The 20,173-nt window shown below is 41.6% G+C and overlaps 1 protein-coding gene across 15 annotated transcripts in view; it reads left to right on the forward strand.

The window, feature by feature from the left end:
- Nucleotides 1-17,582, forward strand: part of kcnma1a (potassium large conductance calcium-activated channel, subfamily M, alpha member 1a) — a 486,207-nt gene extending 468,625 nt beyond the window's left edge. For 5 of the 15 annotated variants that reach the window (XM_055661690.1, XM_055661680.1, XM_055661692.1 and 2 more), the window contains 3 exons: nt 974-1,198; nt 2,289-2,317; nt 15,531-17,581. In XM_055661690.1, the coding sequence (XP_055517665.1) occupies nt 974-1,198; nt 2,289-2,317; nt 15,531-15,682 (406 nt within the window). In that variant the 3' untranslated portion in view covers nt 15,683-17,581. Of the gene's footprint in view, nt 1-973; nt 3,449-15,530 lie in introns of those variants that run through there. The other 10 variants (XM_055661683.1, XM_055661686.1, XM_055661691.1 and 7 more) reach the window with 9 other exon arrangements.
- Nucleotides 17,583-20,173: the final 2,591 nt, after the last annotated feature.

The following is a 20,173-nucleotide window of genomic DNA, read 5'->3' on the forward strand; positions in this document are numbered from 1 at the left end:
CTGAAACAAATATGAAACAATCTTACTTGGATGACCTGAAATGAAAACATATGATTAATTAGAGGTTAATTTGAACCATATCGGCAGGAAAAACACTGCCGTTTCGTATGGGGCCATAATCACATTTTCGCCAATTAAATTTTGATTAAAGTCATCCTAAGAAGCAAGTTTATATGTAAAATAGACGACTTACCATACGTTTTGTCCCGTTGTCGGCGTTAGAAGTTGCTTATTTATTTTACTCCAGTGATTAAATTGTCCAGCGATTTAAAAAAAAATTCAGAGAATGCAAGTCGGAACAATTTTTCAGCATCAGCTAGCAACCCGATAAAATATATCTCGGACAGGCAGGAGAAAATGTCATTTTAATCCTGACCCCCTCTCCTTCAAAGGCGCCAAAGTCGCGCACACGGCCAGTGGCAGAGCTGCAGTGCCACTGAAGCTAAGTATTGTAACATACCTACAAGATTCTGGAGTAATTCAATGGGACAGGAAGCATCTCTGGAGAGAAGGAATGGATTACTTTTTGGGTCGAGACCCTTCTTCAGACTGAGAGTCAGGGGAGATATGGAAGGGTACAAAGAACAGGGTCGGACAACAATGTTCCCAATTTCATGAGTCATCCCATCTTAAAATTATATTTCTATGATTGCAACAATATTTTAGAATGGTGTATTGCTCTACAATATTGCAGATTTACTCAAAAGAACAATAAAAATATTATTTAAGAGGGAACTGCAGATGCTGGAGAATCGAAGGTTACACAGAAAAGCTGGAGAAACTCAACGGGTGCAGCAGCATCTATGGTTACACAGAAAAGCTGGAGAAACTCAGCATAGATGCTGCTGCACCCGCTGAGTTTCTCCAGCTTTTCTGTGTAACCAATAAAAATATTATTTGTTTGCCAAGTCTACTTTGAAACATTGCAATAACTGGCAAAGATGATTATTAGAATTTTCCTGTTCCTTTGCAGATATGTGATTGCAAATCCACACTACGAGTTTGAACTTGTCTCAACGGATGTGATCTTCTGCCTGATGCAGTTTGACCACAATGCTGGCCAGTCACGTGGCAGCGTATCGCACTCGTCTCATTCCTCTCACTCTTCCAGCAAGAAAAGCTCGTCCGTACACTCCGTCCCATCTTCAACCAACCGTTCGAACCGCGTCAAGACAAGGGATCCCCGGGAAAAGCAGAAGTATGTGGTTGACAAGAAAGTTTGCTGTGACCATGATAAATGATGACAAGAGAATGTTTGACAATTCCCATGTTTGCCTGTCTCCCACAGCAGAACCTCCCTTCCTCACGGACTGCATCTTGTGTGTCTGCACATGTTGTCGACATGCATGTGTCTGTCAACACATCATAACCATCTCCCCAGAGCACGACAGCAACAGACCAGAGGAACTTAATTTTTTTTTTAATCTAACACCAATTAATACCAAACAGGATGCGCTGACATGACTATTGAACAATTATTTTATAGTTTACACAGAGCACCTTAATAATTATTTTTATGCAAACGTTAGGGTACAGAAAGGGGTACGATCTTAAGATGAAGCACGGGTGGTCTGCATATCTGCCTCTACCATGGAAATGGTGTCAGGTCATTTTAAATTCACAACGAATTCGTGGCTAATTCAATACAGCTAGTGCAGACACAACTGAAAAATATTGGGGTGGAGGGTGTAATGAGTATAATTTAGTCAAATGCATAAAGCATTATTCTCTCTGATTTGATTGTTACATTGTCGACTGGTTTTCCTTTACTCTGTGTGAAATGATATCACTTTTTGTAAATTAACTTTTACATTTTCCAAGATGAAGAAAAATTGCAATAATATTTTACTGGGATGGTTAAGTGACGTGAATGTGGGCAAAAAGTAATAATAATAGTGTGGAAGGTATTTTTATATGAGAGCCATTTCATTCCACAGTCAGCATTTCTTTAAGCACACTTTTTGTGTAACTGTCATAGACACACTGACCATTTGTTTTGTGGGGTGCAAATTATTTTAGGATGACTATTCTTTCCTCCCCAATGCTGTAAAGCAAGATTTATACATACATTTAATGGAGTTTCCAATATTGCTATTTCATAGCATGGGTTTTCCAGTGAGTGTGTGTGTTATGATTCAAAGGCTACCAATCACCTTTCACTGACACTGTTTTGTTAACACGTTTTACTGTTCCATTGGACAGTGGCAGTGAAAGGGCTGAGACCAAACTGTGATAGTTTAAGTAAATTGTAAACTTACCTAGAATATTTACTTACTTTCTCTCTGAAGTGCGACAAGGATGCCTAGAATAAGCCAAGGTATGACTATCAATAATTTTGCATGATACGGCAGGTGCCTTCAGTTCTATCCATTGTCCTTGTGAAAATTTCGTCAATTAAAATTCAGTAAAAATACTTTTTTTTAAAAACCAGATCAGATAATTTGTGTTTGTTTATTTATGCTTTCTGGCGCTGTCGTCTGTTGCTGCTGCTGCTGCTGCTTTATCCATGACAGACGTGACCCTGTTTCCATCATTCCCATGGCCTCCCTTGCATGTGGCATCTTGCTGATCATGTGATTGCCTTGTGAGCAATTGGAATCTGTCACCGTGCACAGATTCTATCATTCACATCATCTCGACGGGCGGGAAACCAATTGATTTTTGTGTTGATGTTAGCTGAGCAATTCATCGTCCTGTTTGCTCAGTGGTCTTGCTTACTGAAAACTCCCCAAGCTGAAAGTGATGCTTTGGTGACAGTCATTCTGCAGCAGCACATTTTGACGTGAATTGTCATAGAAACACAGAAAATAGGAGTAGGCCATCTAGCTCTGTCTTGAATACATCAAGAGGGTCTGGCTGGGATAGACCGATGTGCAGGTAAGAGCATTGCAGCAGAAATCTAGGCTACAAAACAGGCCTAATACACACCAGTGATGCTCGAGTCCTTCCCTGCCCTGGTACAAAGCATTACCTTGGGCTTTTCTGCTTTATTTTTTACTATATTTACACCACGGGTGTTGATGTTTGCTTTGAACATATTTGATTCTCTTGGCAGAATGGTCAAATGAACACAGAAATTAGTAGCGATTAGGGATGATCATTGATCACTTTCAAAAGATGTACCAGGACAACCCCTTCAAGTGCTGTAATATACTGGACACCAGGCAAAGAAATAACTGGGGAGCAAGACTCAATCCATTCCTCTCCTTAGAACATAGAAAAGTTCAACACAGGAACAGGCCCTTTGGCGTACAATATCTTTGCCTTTGTGGGCACCGTCATATATACACTATATTTGTCTCCCACCACCTCATCTCAGCCATACCAGCTGTCAAGACTATGAAGAACTTTAAATATCTCTAAAACTCAGACGCATTATTCATCTGAAGCAAAATATTAAATAAATGACTCCCCATTCTCTTGTCCAACCCTGCTGTATTTTTTGTCCCTCTAAGCCTTTACTATCCATATATTTGTGACTCCTGGAAGCCATTTAATCAGCTCATGTTCTTGCACAGCCAACAGAAAAAATTAACATCTAAGCAGATGATAAAACAACCTAGGTGATTTGCTGATGCCCTTGTTTTTAACTGGCCTTAATTGGCTATTTTGATGTTATGCTTCCATCCATTTATGAATGGCATTTCTATAAACAACATCAGGCATGCATTGAGCCTCAAGAGAGAGGGCAAGTTCAAGCATCATCTTCCCTCTCCAATACACATACCCCTAATTCTAACTTCCAGCTGCCAGTTTCTTAATGGAGACACATTTGGAAATTGTCCCAGTTGTGGTAATTCATCAACTGGCTTCACACAAACAGCCTTGCCATGTGTGGAATGCACTGCTGCGTGTGAGTGTCTGTACGTTGGTGTGTGCCCATGCACAACACACATTATATTATGCAACTTTGAACATTCGTTACAAAAAAAAACAAATTGCTGTGGGAACTCAGAGGGTCGAACAGTATCTATGGAGCTGGAGTAACGGTCGACATTTTGGGAGAAGACTTTGCATCAAGGCTAGTTTAGTTTATTGTCATGTGTACCTAGGCAGAGTGAAAAGCTTTTTAGTTGCGTGCTATCCAGTCAACAGAAAGAAAGATTACACATGATTACAATCAAGCCGTCCACAATTACAGAAGCTCGACCCAAAACGTCCCAGATCCCTTTGTGGTCGAGTAGCAGCTTGACTTGCTGAGTTCTTCCAGCAGTTTGTATTTGTTGCAAGTTCCTGCCATTGCAGTCTGTTGCACTGAACATTCACTATATTTAAAGAGTTGTAGTGGCGGTGATGTTAAAGAATGGCCTGTTTGCTACTTTGCAGTAAGTGGTGTGTCGTGCCATACCATAAACGTCAGAGCAATAATCTGGAGAAATATGGAGACTGACATTAATAGTCAAGTACGATCACCCTAAGTGGTGACTGACAAGTCCACTTGCATCAGTGGCAATTCCCACTGCAAGTCTGTTCACTTAAAATCACCTTTGCACAAATATCAAATTAAAAAATAGCAAGAAATTGAACCAGCTTTGAGGAGATATAAAAAGAAACTAATTTAAACAAATATCTGTAATTCCTCATGATTTCTCATTTAAAATAGACATTAATCTTCAAGCAGTGAGTTTCTGTTTACCAATAAGACTTTAAGGGCATGTACCACTTAGGCGATTTTTTTCGGCGACAGTCAGAGTCGTAGCAGGTCGCCAAAAAAACAGCGACTGGACCCCCCCCCCCCCCACGACAAGCTACCGACAACCCATTAGGTCGACCACCAGTCAGCCTACGTCCACCCGCGACAAGCAACAACCCTGTGGGCGAATACTGAAGACAACTCGGTTGACGTAGGTAGTCGCCAATGGGATTCACTGATGTCATCACCTGGTGACAACCTACGATAGCACCTAACACAGGAGAAGACAAGTTACGTCAAGCCCACAGTCACCAAAAGATTTTGAACATTTCAAAATCCAGCCGCGACAAGAAAAAGGTTACGACTCTTTAAGCGACTTGAGGTGATTCACGACCATACAGGCATCACTCCGCAACGATGTGAAGACAGTCTAGTCACTGAAAAAAAATCACTTGTGGGACAGGTACTTTATACGGCACCTTTCACAACCTCAGCTTTTATACAGCCTATGAAAGCTAATACTGAAGAAACTCAGCAGGTCAGGCAGCCTCTGTGGAGGGAATGGGTCGATCCTTAAAGCATAGTGGTTGCTGTAACTTGAGAAAGCAGCGGTCAATTTGCACTCACCAAAATCCCACAAAATGCAATGTGACAATCAGGGATCAGCAACATTTTTTCTCTCTACACAATCCAAGATCTGGCTAGTTTAATAAAACTACTCTTGATCTGGAACTGATAGCAATAATTCCACCATGACAAACGGGAAATTTAAGTTAAACAAACTTTAACAAAGACATTAAAACTAGTCTACTGTCAGAGAAACCTCTCCAGTTATAGGCACAAAAAGCTGGAGTAACTCAGCGCGACAGGCAGCATCTCTAGAGAGAAGGAATGGATGATGTTTTGGGTTGAGACCTGAAACGTCACCCATTCCTTCTCTCCAGAGATGCTGCTGGCCTCCAGCTTTTTGTGTCTATCTTCGGTTTAAACCAGCATCTGCAGTTCCTACTTACACAAACCTATCCGGATCACTATTGTCTCGCAGGGAAGGGAATTTGCCATCCTGATCTGCTTTAGCCAATGTGATTCATTACTTTTCACTAAATACACAGGTACTTAGAGCCCAATTTGTGTTTTACACAATTTACACAGTGATTGTCATCTCTGCTTTCACATAATCCATCCAACAGCAGAACATATACTATCTCTGGTGGTCAGGTTCTCTACTCTCCAGTTTCCAATGCTGCCACCTTTGCTGTTGCCTCGCCTTCTTTCTTTGGAATTTGTCACCTTGTTGTATTCCAAGGATATTTGGTGTGTCTTTCCTCCCAACCTCCTGCCTGGTCTCCAGTCATCTGAACTTCTGATAGTTGTGGGAATTGCTGCTGACACCAAAGCAATCCATCAATTTGAAACGTTCCATCTAATGCAACGACAGCTCCTTGTATCGTTCATGAATGGTAACATCACTCGACACCTGCTCCGCGCTGCATTTCACACACACCTGAACAATGACCAGGATTTCAGCTCTCAGCTGTAAACCCCACATTATTCATGCAGATTTTCAACAAAGTTGCCTTTTGCCCCCCCCCCCCCCCCCCCCCCCCCCTCCCCCCCTCAAATGACCAGCTCTGTGGCTGTAGTTTATGGGCCATCCTCAGAGTCTTTTACCATCGTCAGTTCAGTAAGTTAAGTACTGAAGGCCTCCTATTTTTAACACTAAACAGTACCAGCTCTTTACCCGAAACGTCACCTATTCCTACGCTCCATAGATGCTGCCTCACCCGCTGAGTTTCTCCAGCATTTATGTCTACTAATGTTGCAACATCCCCCAATAGTACACCTTCATTCACAGAAGACATCTATATTCTCTGCTTCTTCCTCACTTTCCTTGATAAAGTCACTGGATACCTTTGTGTTTTGAGCTGATGCTACTTTAAATAACATCGTTCTGACCAAGGGGATTTGGCTATGAGGCATGAAAGCGGACTTGAAGTATTGGTTCATCTTGATCTTAATGAAACGTGAACCAGGTATTAAGGCTAACTCCTGTTCCTATTTATTATATCTTTAGTTCCCATGATTCTTACCATTAACAGTTTATGTCTGTCTGTAAAACACAAACTTACACAAGATATTTCCAACAGCTTTCCAGTATTCTTAAACAAAAAAAGAAAATTTTCATCTGTCGAGAAATCTTTGCTATATTTATTTTTTCTTTCCTAAATATCAGCATTGTCATGTCCATATTTTCTCTCGTCTTCCTTAAATCTTATTATGTGCTATTTATTCTGTAGGAAGAAACTGCAGATGCTGGTTTAAACCAAAGATAGACACAAAAAGCTGGAGTAACTCAGTGGGACAGGCAGCATCAGGTGACGTTTCGGGAGAAAGAAGGGTCTCGATCGGAAATGTTACCTATTCCTTTTATCCAGATAACCTGTTTGACCCGCTGAGTTATTCAAGCTTTTTGTGTCTATCTTCGTGCTATTTATTCCGTTCCTTTGCTTCGTGGCAATAACATTTTCCTAGTCCACCCTATCTGATACATATTAGGGCTGTGGTACACTTCATCTCATTTAGTGTTCCTTGTTTCTGCAATTACTGCACTATAACATTGAAGATTGCTGCCTTATTTATCTTGCACATTGTCCAATTCTTTTCTGTTTAATTTTGGTCCTTAACTTTATCTATTTAAGAATCTTCAGTCCATCTAATGTTCCTTTCAGCTCCTCAAGAAGAGATCCTCCAGCAAGAAGCAGCATACTCAGTCAATTCATCCATGTCCCAGGCACTGTAGTCCAGCATTGGGATGGTTCCACCAATGATATTAGATGTGGGAATATCATGGCAGTATTGACCTTAAAACGTCTATCCAATATTATCCTTTTACTTCCCCCATGTCCCCTTCAACCCGTGTCCCTCCCATTGGCTTTACAATTTTCTCTTCTTCTTTGCTTTTCTGACACCGTATTGAATCCTTTCCACATCTACTTTTGTCAATATCTCCATCCATCTTCCACTATCACCTGTATCCACCTATCGCTTGCCAACCTTATCCCCACCCCAAATTCTCTTTTCCAGCTTCCCCCCCCCCCCTCTTCTACTCCATCAGTCTGAAGAAGGGTCCCAACCAGAAACATTGTCTGCCCATTCCCTCCACAGATGCTGCCTGACCCACTGAGTTATTCCTGCACTTTGTTTTTGCTAAAGATTCCAGCATTTGCAGTTCCTTGTTGCTTCTTCCAAAAACCTCTAGCGTTCTACTTGAAATGGGACAGATAACTTCTTAAACAATTAATCCAAATGTACGGTTCAGGAAAGATTTCTCTCTAAATAGATCCTATTATTTATGTTATGAGTTAGGGCCGGAGAATGTGTTCATATGTTCTAGGAGCAGAATTAGGCCATTCGGCCCATCAAGTTTACTCCGCTATTCAATCATGGCCAATCTATCTTCCCCTCTCAATCCCATTCTCCTGCTTCGCCCCTTAACCCCTGACATCCTTACTAGTCAAGACTCTCAGTACTCTCAATCCACACCTTAAAAGATATCCATTGACTTGGCCTCCACAATGTTAGAAACCATTACTTTGGCACTCTTGTTGAGCAGGATGATAGGAAAGCATCGCCTGAGAAACTATGTTATCTCAAAACAAGTTTCATGCTAATGCCTGGCATCCTCAGCCCTTTGTTATACCGGTAATCTTGAATGGAAAATAATATGAAGCTACAAGGAACTGCAGATGTTGGAATCTTTACCAAAGCACAAAGTGCTAGAGTATCTCAGCAGTTCAGGCAGCATCTGTGGAGGGAATGAAGAGAAGATATTTGGCCCTGACCCAAACATTGCCTATCTATTCCCTCCGCAGATACTGCCTGACCTGCTGAGATACTCCAACATTTTGAGTTTTGGAATGAAACATAGGTACCAAAAGAACAATCCTTCAATCTACAATCCTTAAAATCAGGTTAATAAGCATAGAGAATATATATCATCTACCATGTCATAAAACAGGTTTTTGGCTTTTGTAACCTTCACAAATGAGTTTTACACAAAATGTAATTAAACAAAAAGTTATAAAATCAACCAGTTTTGAGATCTGTCCAAAATTATATTTTAGATAATGTGCAGCATTGGGACTATTATGTTAAACATTCAGAACATTTTGTAAAATAAAAGGAGCCATTATCATCTCCAGATAGTTCCCTGCTTTGATAGGAAGTAATGCAATGGGATTGTTGCTGTCACAGCTGTTTATGGCAAAAAAATAACAATCCCTCTCTTAAATCATTTCCTGCTTGTTTCTACTCTGTCATCTTGTGTGAAAGGCTACGGTTCGTAGAAACAAAAACATTAGATGATTTGCTGTAAAATTATCAAACTTAGGGTTATTTAAGAGCCCTGTGGGATTCTTTGATCTGCTTATAATTTTCTGCTTGATTACTTAGGACTGAAAGTTGGCTTATTTTTTCCCCTGTTATAACTGATGCTCTGGTAAAATCCAAAAGCCATCACATACAGAAATATGATGCAACAGAACGATGGGGGCTCCTCTAATGGAACTCCCTCCAAACTAATCTCATTGCCTTTCATCCACTGAGCAGTCCTGAATTACTATTAAACATAGAAAATAGGTGCAGGAGTAGGCCATTCGGCCCTTCGAGCCTGCACCGCCATTCAATATGATCATGGATGATCATCCAACTCAGTATCCTGTACCTGCCTTCTCTCCATACCCCCTGATCCCTTTAGCCACAAGGGCCACATCTAGCTCCCTCTTAAATATAGCCAATGAACTGGCCTCAACTACCTTTTGTGGCAGAGAATTCCAGAGATTCACCACTCTCTGTGTGAAAAATGTTTGTCTCATCTCGGTCCTAAAAGATTTCCCCCTTATCCTTAATGGTGACCCCTTGTTCAGGACTTCCCTGACATCGGGAACAATCTTCCTGCATCTAGCCTGTCCAACCCCTTAAGAATGTTGTAAGTTTCTATAAGATCCCCCTTCAGTCTTCTAAATTCTAGCGAGTACAAGCCGAGTCTATCCAATCTTTCTTCATATGAAAGTCCTGACATCCCAGGAATCAGTCTGGTGAACCTTCTCTGTACTTCCTCTATGGCAAGAATGCCTTTTCTCAGATTAGGAGACCAAAACTGTACATCATTGGTGATATCTTTGATCAGACATTACTGGCTTTACCTTGCACTAAACATTATTCCCTTCACATGTATCTATGCATTCTAAATGGCTTGATTGTAATCATGTGGTAGACAAAAATGCTGGGGAAACTCAGCGGGTGAGGCAGCATCTATGGAGCAAAGGAAATAGGCAACGTTTCGTGTCGAAACCCTTCTTCAGACTGTTGTGAGGGTGTGGGAAGAAGAAGAAAGGAAAAGGAGGAGCCAGTGGGCTGAGGGAGAGTTGAGAAGGGGAGGAGAAAGTGGGGACTATCTCAAATTATAAAAGTCAATGTTCATACCTCTGGGGTGCAAACTGCCCAAGCAAAATTGTAATCATGTATTGTCTTTCCACTGACTGGATAGCACGCGACAAATGCTTTTCACTGTAGCTCGCTACACATGACTATAAACTAAACTGAACTGAGTTATCTGTGTGAAATAATGTGACATAATCTGGCTCTGTGAACCAGTCAGGTTTCTGCTGCTCACTCTTGCCTCTCCTGTGAAAATGCAAAGCGGCAGATGCTGACGACACTCAGCGGGTCAGGCAGCATCTGTGGAATAGGGACCAAGTTAAAGAAGCAGTCATGTCTGATCTACCTTCATAGTTCTAGGAGCAGAATAAGGCCATTCGCCTCATCAAATCTATTCCGCCGTTCAATCATGGCTGGTGTTTCTCTCCCTTCCAAACACATTCTCCTGCCTTCTCCCCATAACCCATGACACCTGTACTAATCAAGAAGTCCACTACAAACAAAATCCATTGTATTCAGTCTGAAGAAGGGTCTCGACCCAAAATGCCACTCGTTCCTTCTCTCCATAGATGCTGCCTGTCCCGCTGAGTACCTCCAGCATTTTGTGTTTATACGTCATACACACATCCATATTTCGGAGGGTTTACTGTATGTGTAATTGAAGAGGATATGCAGCCACAACTTTACATGCTAAAGTAACTCCCCAGTTATTAAGGGCACGGTAATAATCTTTTATTGATAAGAGTTTATCAATCTAGAATAACATCAATAAAATAAGCATTCTCCTAAACATTCATTCTATTTCTTTTGTGTTTCTTGCTGTGCAAGCCTGGAATCTTTGGAAAATATTCCCACATAGTTGTGAACACAGAATGTTTCAGCTTCAGGGAACAGCGCTGTTGCCCCAGCAGCCATTCATCGCTTGCAGTAAGAGGCCAAGCTCCACTGAGGCCCGCTCGCTACCTGATATCACACCTCAGTCCCCCAGTACAATACAAGCAGCACTTGATATCATCATAGTTTACTGTTTACCAGCCAACATCAAAACCCTGAATTCAAGATTTTTTTTAATACTCAATTTATTTTATGAATTCAATCTTGGATTTTGTTTTCAACATACAGGTTCTCAAAAGTGTGTAGGCCGCTGACCAAAATATTTTTGCTTGAGGAGCATAATTTAACATTCTAGTCAATTCCACCATGACTCAGGGGTGGTTTGCTCAGGAAGGAACTGCAGATGCAGGTTTACACCAAAGATAGACACAAAATGCTGGAGTAACTCGATGGGACAGGCAGCGTCTCGACTCGAAGCGTCACCCATTCCTTCTATCCAGAGATGCTGCCTGTCCTGCTGAGTTACTCCAGCATTTTGTGCCGACCTTTGTTGTAGGATACTAGATGTTCCTGACCTAGTGGTCTGTGACTTTAGGCTTCTGTGCCTCCTGCCCAATAGTAACAGTGAGAAGAGGACATGCCTCGATGGTCGGGATTCTTGAGGATAGATGGGACTTTCGTGAGGAAACACTCATTGAGATGCTTTTGATGGTGGGGAGGGCTGTGTGACTGGGCTGAGTCCACAACTCTTTACACATATCTCTGCATTATTTGCAACATCTGCAAATATTTTCAAACGAGTGTGTGTGCACATGTTTGTGTGTACAGGTTTAGTATAGGGTGTGGGTAAGTGTGTATGTGTGTCCTTACATGTGCATTTGGAGCGTGTGCAGTCCTTGTGTATAGGGAAGGGTTGTTGGGGGGAGGGGGAGGGGGCTTTAACCTCTAACCTGAGACAAACCTGTATCTAAATCACCCTTATCTTGAGGCATGTTAAATATATCAACATGCTCCTCAATGTTCTGATCTTATGAAGGTTAACCTATTCCAATTCCTGAGAGTCTGATAATTTATAAATGACAAAAACATTTGGCAACAAATTTGTTAATGGGTTCTGCACACCTCCCCCAAGGCTCAACAATTATCTCAGGGCGTGTAGAAGGGAGAAAGTATTGGTGAAATCTACTAGTGACTATTGGCAGATTATCAATACCCTCATTGATCACTGACACCCTGTGGAACCAAACAGGCTGCATCTGGCTCCAAGTCCAGAAGAATAATATCACGTCTCCTATACACTGAGGCTTTCCAACGTTTGAGATGTTTTAGATTCATAAAACCATAATAGATAATTGCTTTATTTCACGACCCGAGTGGTAGAATGTGATAATTCAACTGTCTGCTCATGGATAAGGTGCATGAAATGAATGTGCCAACACTGGTTAGAAATGGTTTCATTCACATGTTAGGCTTCAAACTTCTCGTTTTACAGGAATGATTTGGTAGGAAACTATTTTTAAAGAGATTGATTTAGCTCTAGCAAGATTTATTTTTTTCTGAAGCAATACACTTAGATGTATTCGAGACTGCACACAATGGAACAATATCTCTTTTTGTCAAGCTCAATTGTGGTCGGTTACCACAGGGAAACAATGAGAATGGAGTAGGTGTAAGCTAAATCCGCTTCCGCCTGCAAAGATTTTAATATTCCAATTAGGTCAATGGCCTATATATAGGCCCAATATTCTTCTAGTGCCTGAGGTAGACACAAAATGCTGGAATAAATCAGCGGAAAACAAGGATATAACCATATAACCATATAACAATTACAGCACGGAAACAGGCCATCTCAGCCCTACAAGTCCGTGCTGAACAATTATTTTCCCTTAGTCCCACCTGCCTGCACTCATACCATAACCCTCCATTCCCTTCTCATACATATGCCTATCCAATTTATTTTTAAATGATACCAACGAACCTGCCTCCACCACTTCCACTGGAAGCTCATTCCGCACTGCTACCACTCTCTGAGTAAAGAAGTTCCCCCTCATGTTACCCCTAAACTTCTGTCCCTTAATTCTGAAGTCATGTCCTCTTGTTTGAATCTTCCCTATTCTCAAAGGAAAAAGCTTGTCCACATCAACTCTGTCTATCCCTCTCATCATTTTAAAGACCTCTATCAAGTCCCCCCTTAACCTTCTGCGCTCCAGAGAATACAGACCTAACTTATTCAACCTTTCTCTGGAACTTAGTGACATTTTGGTTCGAAATGGGTTAGGGAAAACCCATTTTAAGGATAAGGGGGACATCTTTTAGGACCGAGATGAGAAAAACATTTTTCACACAGAGACCGGTGAATCTCTGGAATTCTCTGCCACATAAGGTAGTTGAGGCCCGTTCATTGGCTATATTTACGAGGGAGTTAGATGTGGTCCTTGTGGCTAAAGGGATCAGGGGGTATGGAGAGAAGGCAGGTACAGGATACTGAGTTGGATGGTCAGCCATGATCATATTGAATGGCGGTACAGGCTCGAAGGGCCGAATGGCCTACTCCTGCACCTATTTTCTATGTTTCTATGTTTCTATGTTTCCATGAAATATCACCTATCCATGTGCTCCAGAGATGCTGCCCAATTCGCTGAATTACTTCAGCATTTTGTGTCTATCTTTGGTAGAAACCAGCATCTGCAGTTCCTTTTTAATTACATTCTTCAGGTTCCTGCTTCATTTGATGGATTACAGTTAGGGCTTCACATCAGGGACTGTTCTGATGAAGCAACTCCTGCCTTAACTCTGTTTTTCTCCAAAGATGCTGCCTGACTATCTGAGTGTTTCAAGTATTTTCTGCTTTTTAAAACAAAAATCAGATCTGTACTTCTTTTAATTTTAAACAATCCAATGAATTATTAGTCAACAAGTGTCCAACGGGCACAGCATTCTACAATGAGAGTCATACATTTAAGCGAGAGACTAGGAACATAGAACTGTACAGCAGAGAACCAGGCCCTTCAGCCCACAATGTCTGTGCCAAGCAGGATGCCAAGACCTACTCTAAATCTGCCTGCACATAATCCAAATGCATTTTTGATAAATTAAAATGCTGTGCTCCCAAGATCGAATAGCTATCCAGTAAGTCATGAGTTCAAATCCTTGAGTCATTCCAGCTTGTTTGCCTCACTGAGTGAAATCCACAAGCAGTTTGTTTGTGAACTAACACAGTGAGTAGAACACCGCAGAAAGGCACAACATTCCACCCAGGAGCAAGGAAGAATGCAAGCTGACAGAGGCCTGAGGAGGTTCTACAACCTTCCCATACAATGCCAAAGAAGGCTGTGGAGGCCAAGTCAATAGATATATTTAAGGCAGAAAGGACTGCTCTCACCCCAACCATAGACTGTTTACCCTCCTACCATCTGGGAGGCGCTACAGGTCTCTCCGTTGCCGGACCAGCAGGTCCAGGAACAGCTTCTTCCCTGCTCAACACTGTACATCGGTGACTGCCAATCGCCCCCCCCCCCCCCCCCCCCCGACACTCCTCCCACCAGGAAAAACACTATGACTGTATGCATGTAAATAGATGTATTTATTGCTCATATCCTATGTCGCTCTTCCAGGGAGATGCTAACTGCATTTTGTTGTCTCTGTACTGTACACTGCACAATGACAATTAAAGTTGAATCTGAATCTAAATCTGAGATTATAGATAGATTCTTGATTAGTACAGGTGTCAGGGGTTATGGGGAGAAGGCAGGAGAATGGGGTTCGGAGGGAGAGATAGATCAGCCATGATTGAATGGCGGAGTAGATTAGATGGGGGTGAATGGCCTAATTCTGCTCCTATCACTTTTGAACTTATGACCATTGCCAACTCAGCAAGAGTTGAATTCCACTAACTGGTGAGGAAGGCAAACTTTGCACAAGTTTCTGAACCCAACCCTTTCCTCAGGCCTTCCAGGGTAGGGCTTGTAAAGGCAGCAGGTAAAATGAGACAGAGAAATAACGGCAGTAAAACTCAACAATCTCACTATATCAAACAAGACATCATATTGTTATTGGTTTTTACAAACGTTGTCATGTCAGAATGTAGTCAGTCGTTGCTTTGATTTTATTTTACATTTACGATACCTTTGCGCCGTAAGCTGAGAGTTTCAAAGCAATTGAACCAGTTTAGGGGAGGCTGCCATCAGAGTCTGAAAGAAAGCACAGTTTTTCCTCTCTCTTTCCAGCTCCAGTCCACTGGGAACTCTGCACATAAAAACCCCATCAATAATTCAGGTCTTTTGATTACTTTAAAAGTTCCATTGAATTACAGCAACCAAAAAAATGTCTATCTGACGCGAAGATGAATGTAGATGGACACTTCAGAATGTTGGCAACCCCTGGATCATGTCAGAACAGATTGTAACTTTATCATTCTGTCACAGGGAATAATTTAAATCACTTAATCAGTCAGGATCACAGTGGAGGAGGGAACTTGTCATGAATTCCAATTTTACAATCTGTCAAATGTGTAACAGTGTTAACACATTTTTCCCCCCCCAGCCCACAAGACTAACCATACTGTTTCTCTCTCTTTCTCCTCCACGTTCCCTCGCTCGTCCATGGCAACTCGCTCCCCTTACAGAAAAGAAATGGTTTACAGATGAAACTGATAACGCCTTTCCCAGGAACATTCAGATAAAACCACTGAGCGGTCACATGGCTAATCAAATCAATCAGTACAAATCCACCAGCAGTTTGATTCCACCCATCAGAGAGGTAGAAGATGAATGTTGATACCTGTACAAACTCTAAACTGAGAGTGAAGCACTTTTAAACGGATGCTGGTTTTGACACTCCACAGGCCTTGCCTTTACAGCATTTGAAGGACCATACATGTTATTCCACCAAGAAGCAGCAACTATCTGCCCTTGAAAACTATCTGCTTCTCCAGCATGGAAACACAAGGATTTATTGAATGGTGTCACTGATAACTTGAAGACAATCGATGCAGACTGAATATTATGGCCAGTTATAATTAGAAAGTCTTTATTTTATAATGCAAAAACTTTGTTGTTTCCTACTTTTCATTTATTTTTACTTCCTCATTTATTTTTTGTGACCAGACTCGGATTTTGTTTCCATTTGGAGGATGAAGGTCACGAGAAAAATTATTAGGCAAATGTACGCAATCCCTCAATAAAACAAAATAATAAAACCAGTATACTTCCAGCAGCGAGGCTTCCATTGTGGCCTGATGACTAGCATGTGAGCGCTTTCAAGAACGTAAGTTGTTATCTGTCCTGTGTTCAGGTAGAGCATAGAGCAAATCCTGTGTTAAAATCTATTCAACAATATGTCACTGCCCCTTATTCAGCTTTCCTTCTCTGAAATGTTCTGTTTCGTTAAGTTACGAAAGTGCTTGACCGTATGGCCTCCTGTGGAACAGATCAAGCCCTGTGCTACTTTTCTGCAAATCATCACCCATTTGATTTCTGCTTTTAAATTGTTTTTGAAATGGGAAGTTTAAGACCACGAATTGGTTAATACACATCGTAGTAGAGTAGATTGCACTTTGTGGAGGGTAAAGCAACATTAATGTTAATTCGATGAAGTAGAAAACATTGCAAAGTTGATTAACTAAAGCAAGCTTGCACAGCACCTTAACCTAGTTCAGAGTTCCCAAGCCGCAATTACTGACCTGAATGTGTTGACACCCACTGGTCCCGCTCACCACTCATCGATCCAATAGCCACCACAAGAAGACAGCCGGCCTAGGCTTAATGCAAACTCACAGCACCAGGATGGGAAGAGATATTCCGCAGGCACTCTTATTCTTTGCACTCACACTTTGCTGTGACAATCCTACAAGGTTAGACTGTCTTCAGCTAAAACTTCTCTCAGCTTCATTGTTCTGTGGCCATACAACACTGAACACTTCCACGCTGCAACCAGATAACACCTTGCTCTGGAGTGAATTTTGAATTGTGGTTACATTGTTGTTTCATTTTGTAGGCAGTAGGGTGGAGCAATTGTGAATAAAATATAATACTACCGATTGGGTTATTAATAAGGAATACTTGCTAACCTGTTTTAATCTTCAGCATCTGCCATTCAAGTTCGACTTTCATGCTTTCGCAGCTTGGGAATTAAGTGGATTAAAATCCGCCAACAAGTGAAAGCTAAGTTTACGGCTCTTATCGATAAAAATATGCATTTTCATCATTATTTGGCATGTTTTAGGTTTTGCATTTGTACAACTTTCCTTCTTTACATTTCGCTCCTGGACTCCCCGTCACTCCGTTTTCTCAATTGCTCCCGACAGCCTTGCCATGAGGATGGAGAATCATAGCAAGGACTCCTGCCTCCCTCTTAATTTTTATTTTTGGTTTGCAATTCTATTTTTAACGAGTTTCCTTTTGCTTGGAAATTAGAGAAGAATAATATGAGGCTGCTCAGACATGAGTGATCTAGCTGTCATATCTGATATCTGGTGATAATATTTTGTCTTGTACAAAAAAGAGTTTGTACATATATTGTACATGGTTTCATTTTGTATTTTTCTCAGATTAAAACTGTTGTATTTGTGTCCAAAAGAAAGAATGTTGTGAGTTCTTTGCAATTTCGCCTGTCGACTCATTGAATATCAAGTCGCCAACACAGGATTAAAAAGTATTTTCAATTGTTCCTTTACTCAGAATTGTGCACTGGGATTTAGTCCATCTCTCCATCAAAAAAAAATATAGAAAAGTTCAAAAGGTAAAGATTTTCAATAGATTTCCTCCCAAATAATTAAATGCATTAATAGGAAGCAGAGCACATATTGAGACATCTTCCAACTAATGAACAACCACTTTAACTAAGGTTATTACTCAGTTTATTAGAAATGGAAAATCTGACTGAACTGACAACATGTTATTTCCTGCCTTTATAAAATAGTTTTTTTAATAATTCCATGTAATTACAGAGCTTTGATTCATTTGTAGGGTGCAGTATCATTACCCATCTTTAATTGACCCGAAGCAAGTTGCTTGCTTGCCCATTTCAGAAGGCATGTGGTAACCAGGTTACTGGAAGTCTGGACTCATACATGCCACCACAGATGTGGTGGCTGATTCTCTTTCCGATGGAACATCAGTGAATCAGGTTGACAACACTTGGACTGTTTCTCGATCAAATTGACCAATGTGGCTTTGTATTCCAATTTAATTAAGAATTTCAAGTCCCGTGTTGCTATGGTGGGATTGGAACTCAATTTTTAACCTACTAACTAATACACTAATATGGAGAAGGGTGGCCATCTTCAGGTTAAAGTTGCAGCCACATGTAACACACAAGAGTGGGTGTTGTACCATGCCAACAATGAGGCCAGCACTCTCCCAACGAAAGCTAGGATCAACATTGCCCATAGACTTGGGTTTGCTATGCAATAACTGGGGGTCTAAGGACTGCAAGATTAATCACACCAAGAACATTCATTTCAAGGAGGTGCAGATGTTAGTGTGATTACTCTGGCCACATTCAGGCAAACACATTTTTGACAAACCATGATTATCTGCTGGAGGATCAGGTGCAGGCAAAGCCTTTGCAACAACTGCCCCCATCTCATGTAACACACCAAATGACTGCATTAAAGCACCATCCATCACTCCACATTGCAGCCGAGGTTAAAATGACCAGTGGATCTGGCATCTTATGATTCAGTCAAACCACGATCTCCCATATTAATTGGGGTAAGTAAAGCATAGACTTGGTGTTGTGTACAGTATATGTGCGTGTGGTAATAGTTCTTTGATTTGGCTAAATCACCATTTCCAGTGCAGTCAGACAGTCAGTCACATAAACCCACAAACCCCGTGCCCAGAATGAAAGTGGGATAGAAAATGAAGATACTGTTCCTTAGTACCACAAAGCTGTAAACTTGTCTCTCATAGACAAATCCAAATCCTGGATCCCACATTTACTGCATGCAGGGTCTTCCCTGCAACGTTACAGTGTCTTCAACAAATATTTTCCTTACAAGGCTTCCTACCTGCCAAAGCTTCACAATAGCGCTGTCACATGAGCCAACCTTACGTCAAGTCATCTCTCTGGCAGTACGTCTAAAATCCTGTGTCTTTGTAGTCATCATCCTTTAAGCAGGATTAGGCAGGATAGATAGAGTTGTTTACCCAGGGCAGTGGCTGGAATGATAAAGGGAAGAGAGTGGGACTAGATGGATGAAGAAGAGAAACCGCACCAGAAGGTAGATCACAAAAAGCTGCGGTAACTCAGCGGGACAGGCAGCATCTCTGGAGAGAAGGAATGAGTGATGTTTCTTCAATTTAAACCAGCATCTGCAGTTCTTTCCTACACAGTAACCGTACCAGCACAGATCTGCAGTGCTGAATGGCCTCAATGTGCTGCATCATTTCAAGGTTATGAGTTGGATGGATATTTTGGCAAAATGTCTTCATGACAATTTCATGTCCTTGTCCAAAATATCTAAAGCCTGACACATTGTCTTAATCATTGCCTGCTGTCCCTTCCAGAACATCACATGGCTCCCATGGAAAAATGAGAATTGGTAAGGTTCATCAGATTCGACTCAGTTTTGTCAGCTTGTGGCACGCCTAATAAGTGGCTATACAGTAGAATGAAGGTGTCCTGTCTGTAGACAGCCCAGGGTTTTCAGTTCTGTGGATCATTCCTCCTGCCTGATTACTGGAAATGCGTGCGTGCGCACACACACACACACACACACACACACACACACACACACACACACACACACACACACACACCACACACACACACACACACACACACACACACACACACACACACACACACACACACACACACACACACACACACACACACACACACACACACACACACACACACACACACACACACGCACACACACACACACACACACACACACACACACACACACACACACACACACACACACACACACACACACACAGCATAGGAACAGGCCCTTCGGCCCACAACTTCTGTGCTGAATATGGTGCAAACCAAATGTAATCTCCCTGCACATACTCCACATCCCTCCATTCCTTGTATATCCATGTGCCTATCCAAAAGTCCCTTAAATGCCACTATCGTATCTGCCTCAACTACTGATTAGATTCTGTGTTCAAGAAGGAACTGCAGATGCTGGAAAATCGAAGGTAGACAAAATTGCTGGAGAAACTCAGCGGGTTTCGGCCCGAAACGTTGCCTATTTCCTTCGCTCCATAGATGCTGCTGTACCTACTGAGTTTCCCCAGCAATTTTGTC

The sequence above is a fragment of the Leucoraja erinacea genome, chromosome 34 (assembly GCF_028641065.1).
Source record: "Leucoraja erinacea ecotype New England chromosome 34, Leri_hhj_1, whole genome shotgun sequence".
Classification (NCBI taxonomy): Eukaryota; Metazoa; Chordata; class Chondrichthyes; order Rajiformes; family Rajidae; genus Leucoraja; species Leucoraja erinaceus.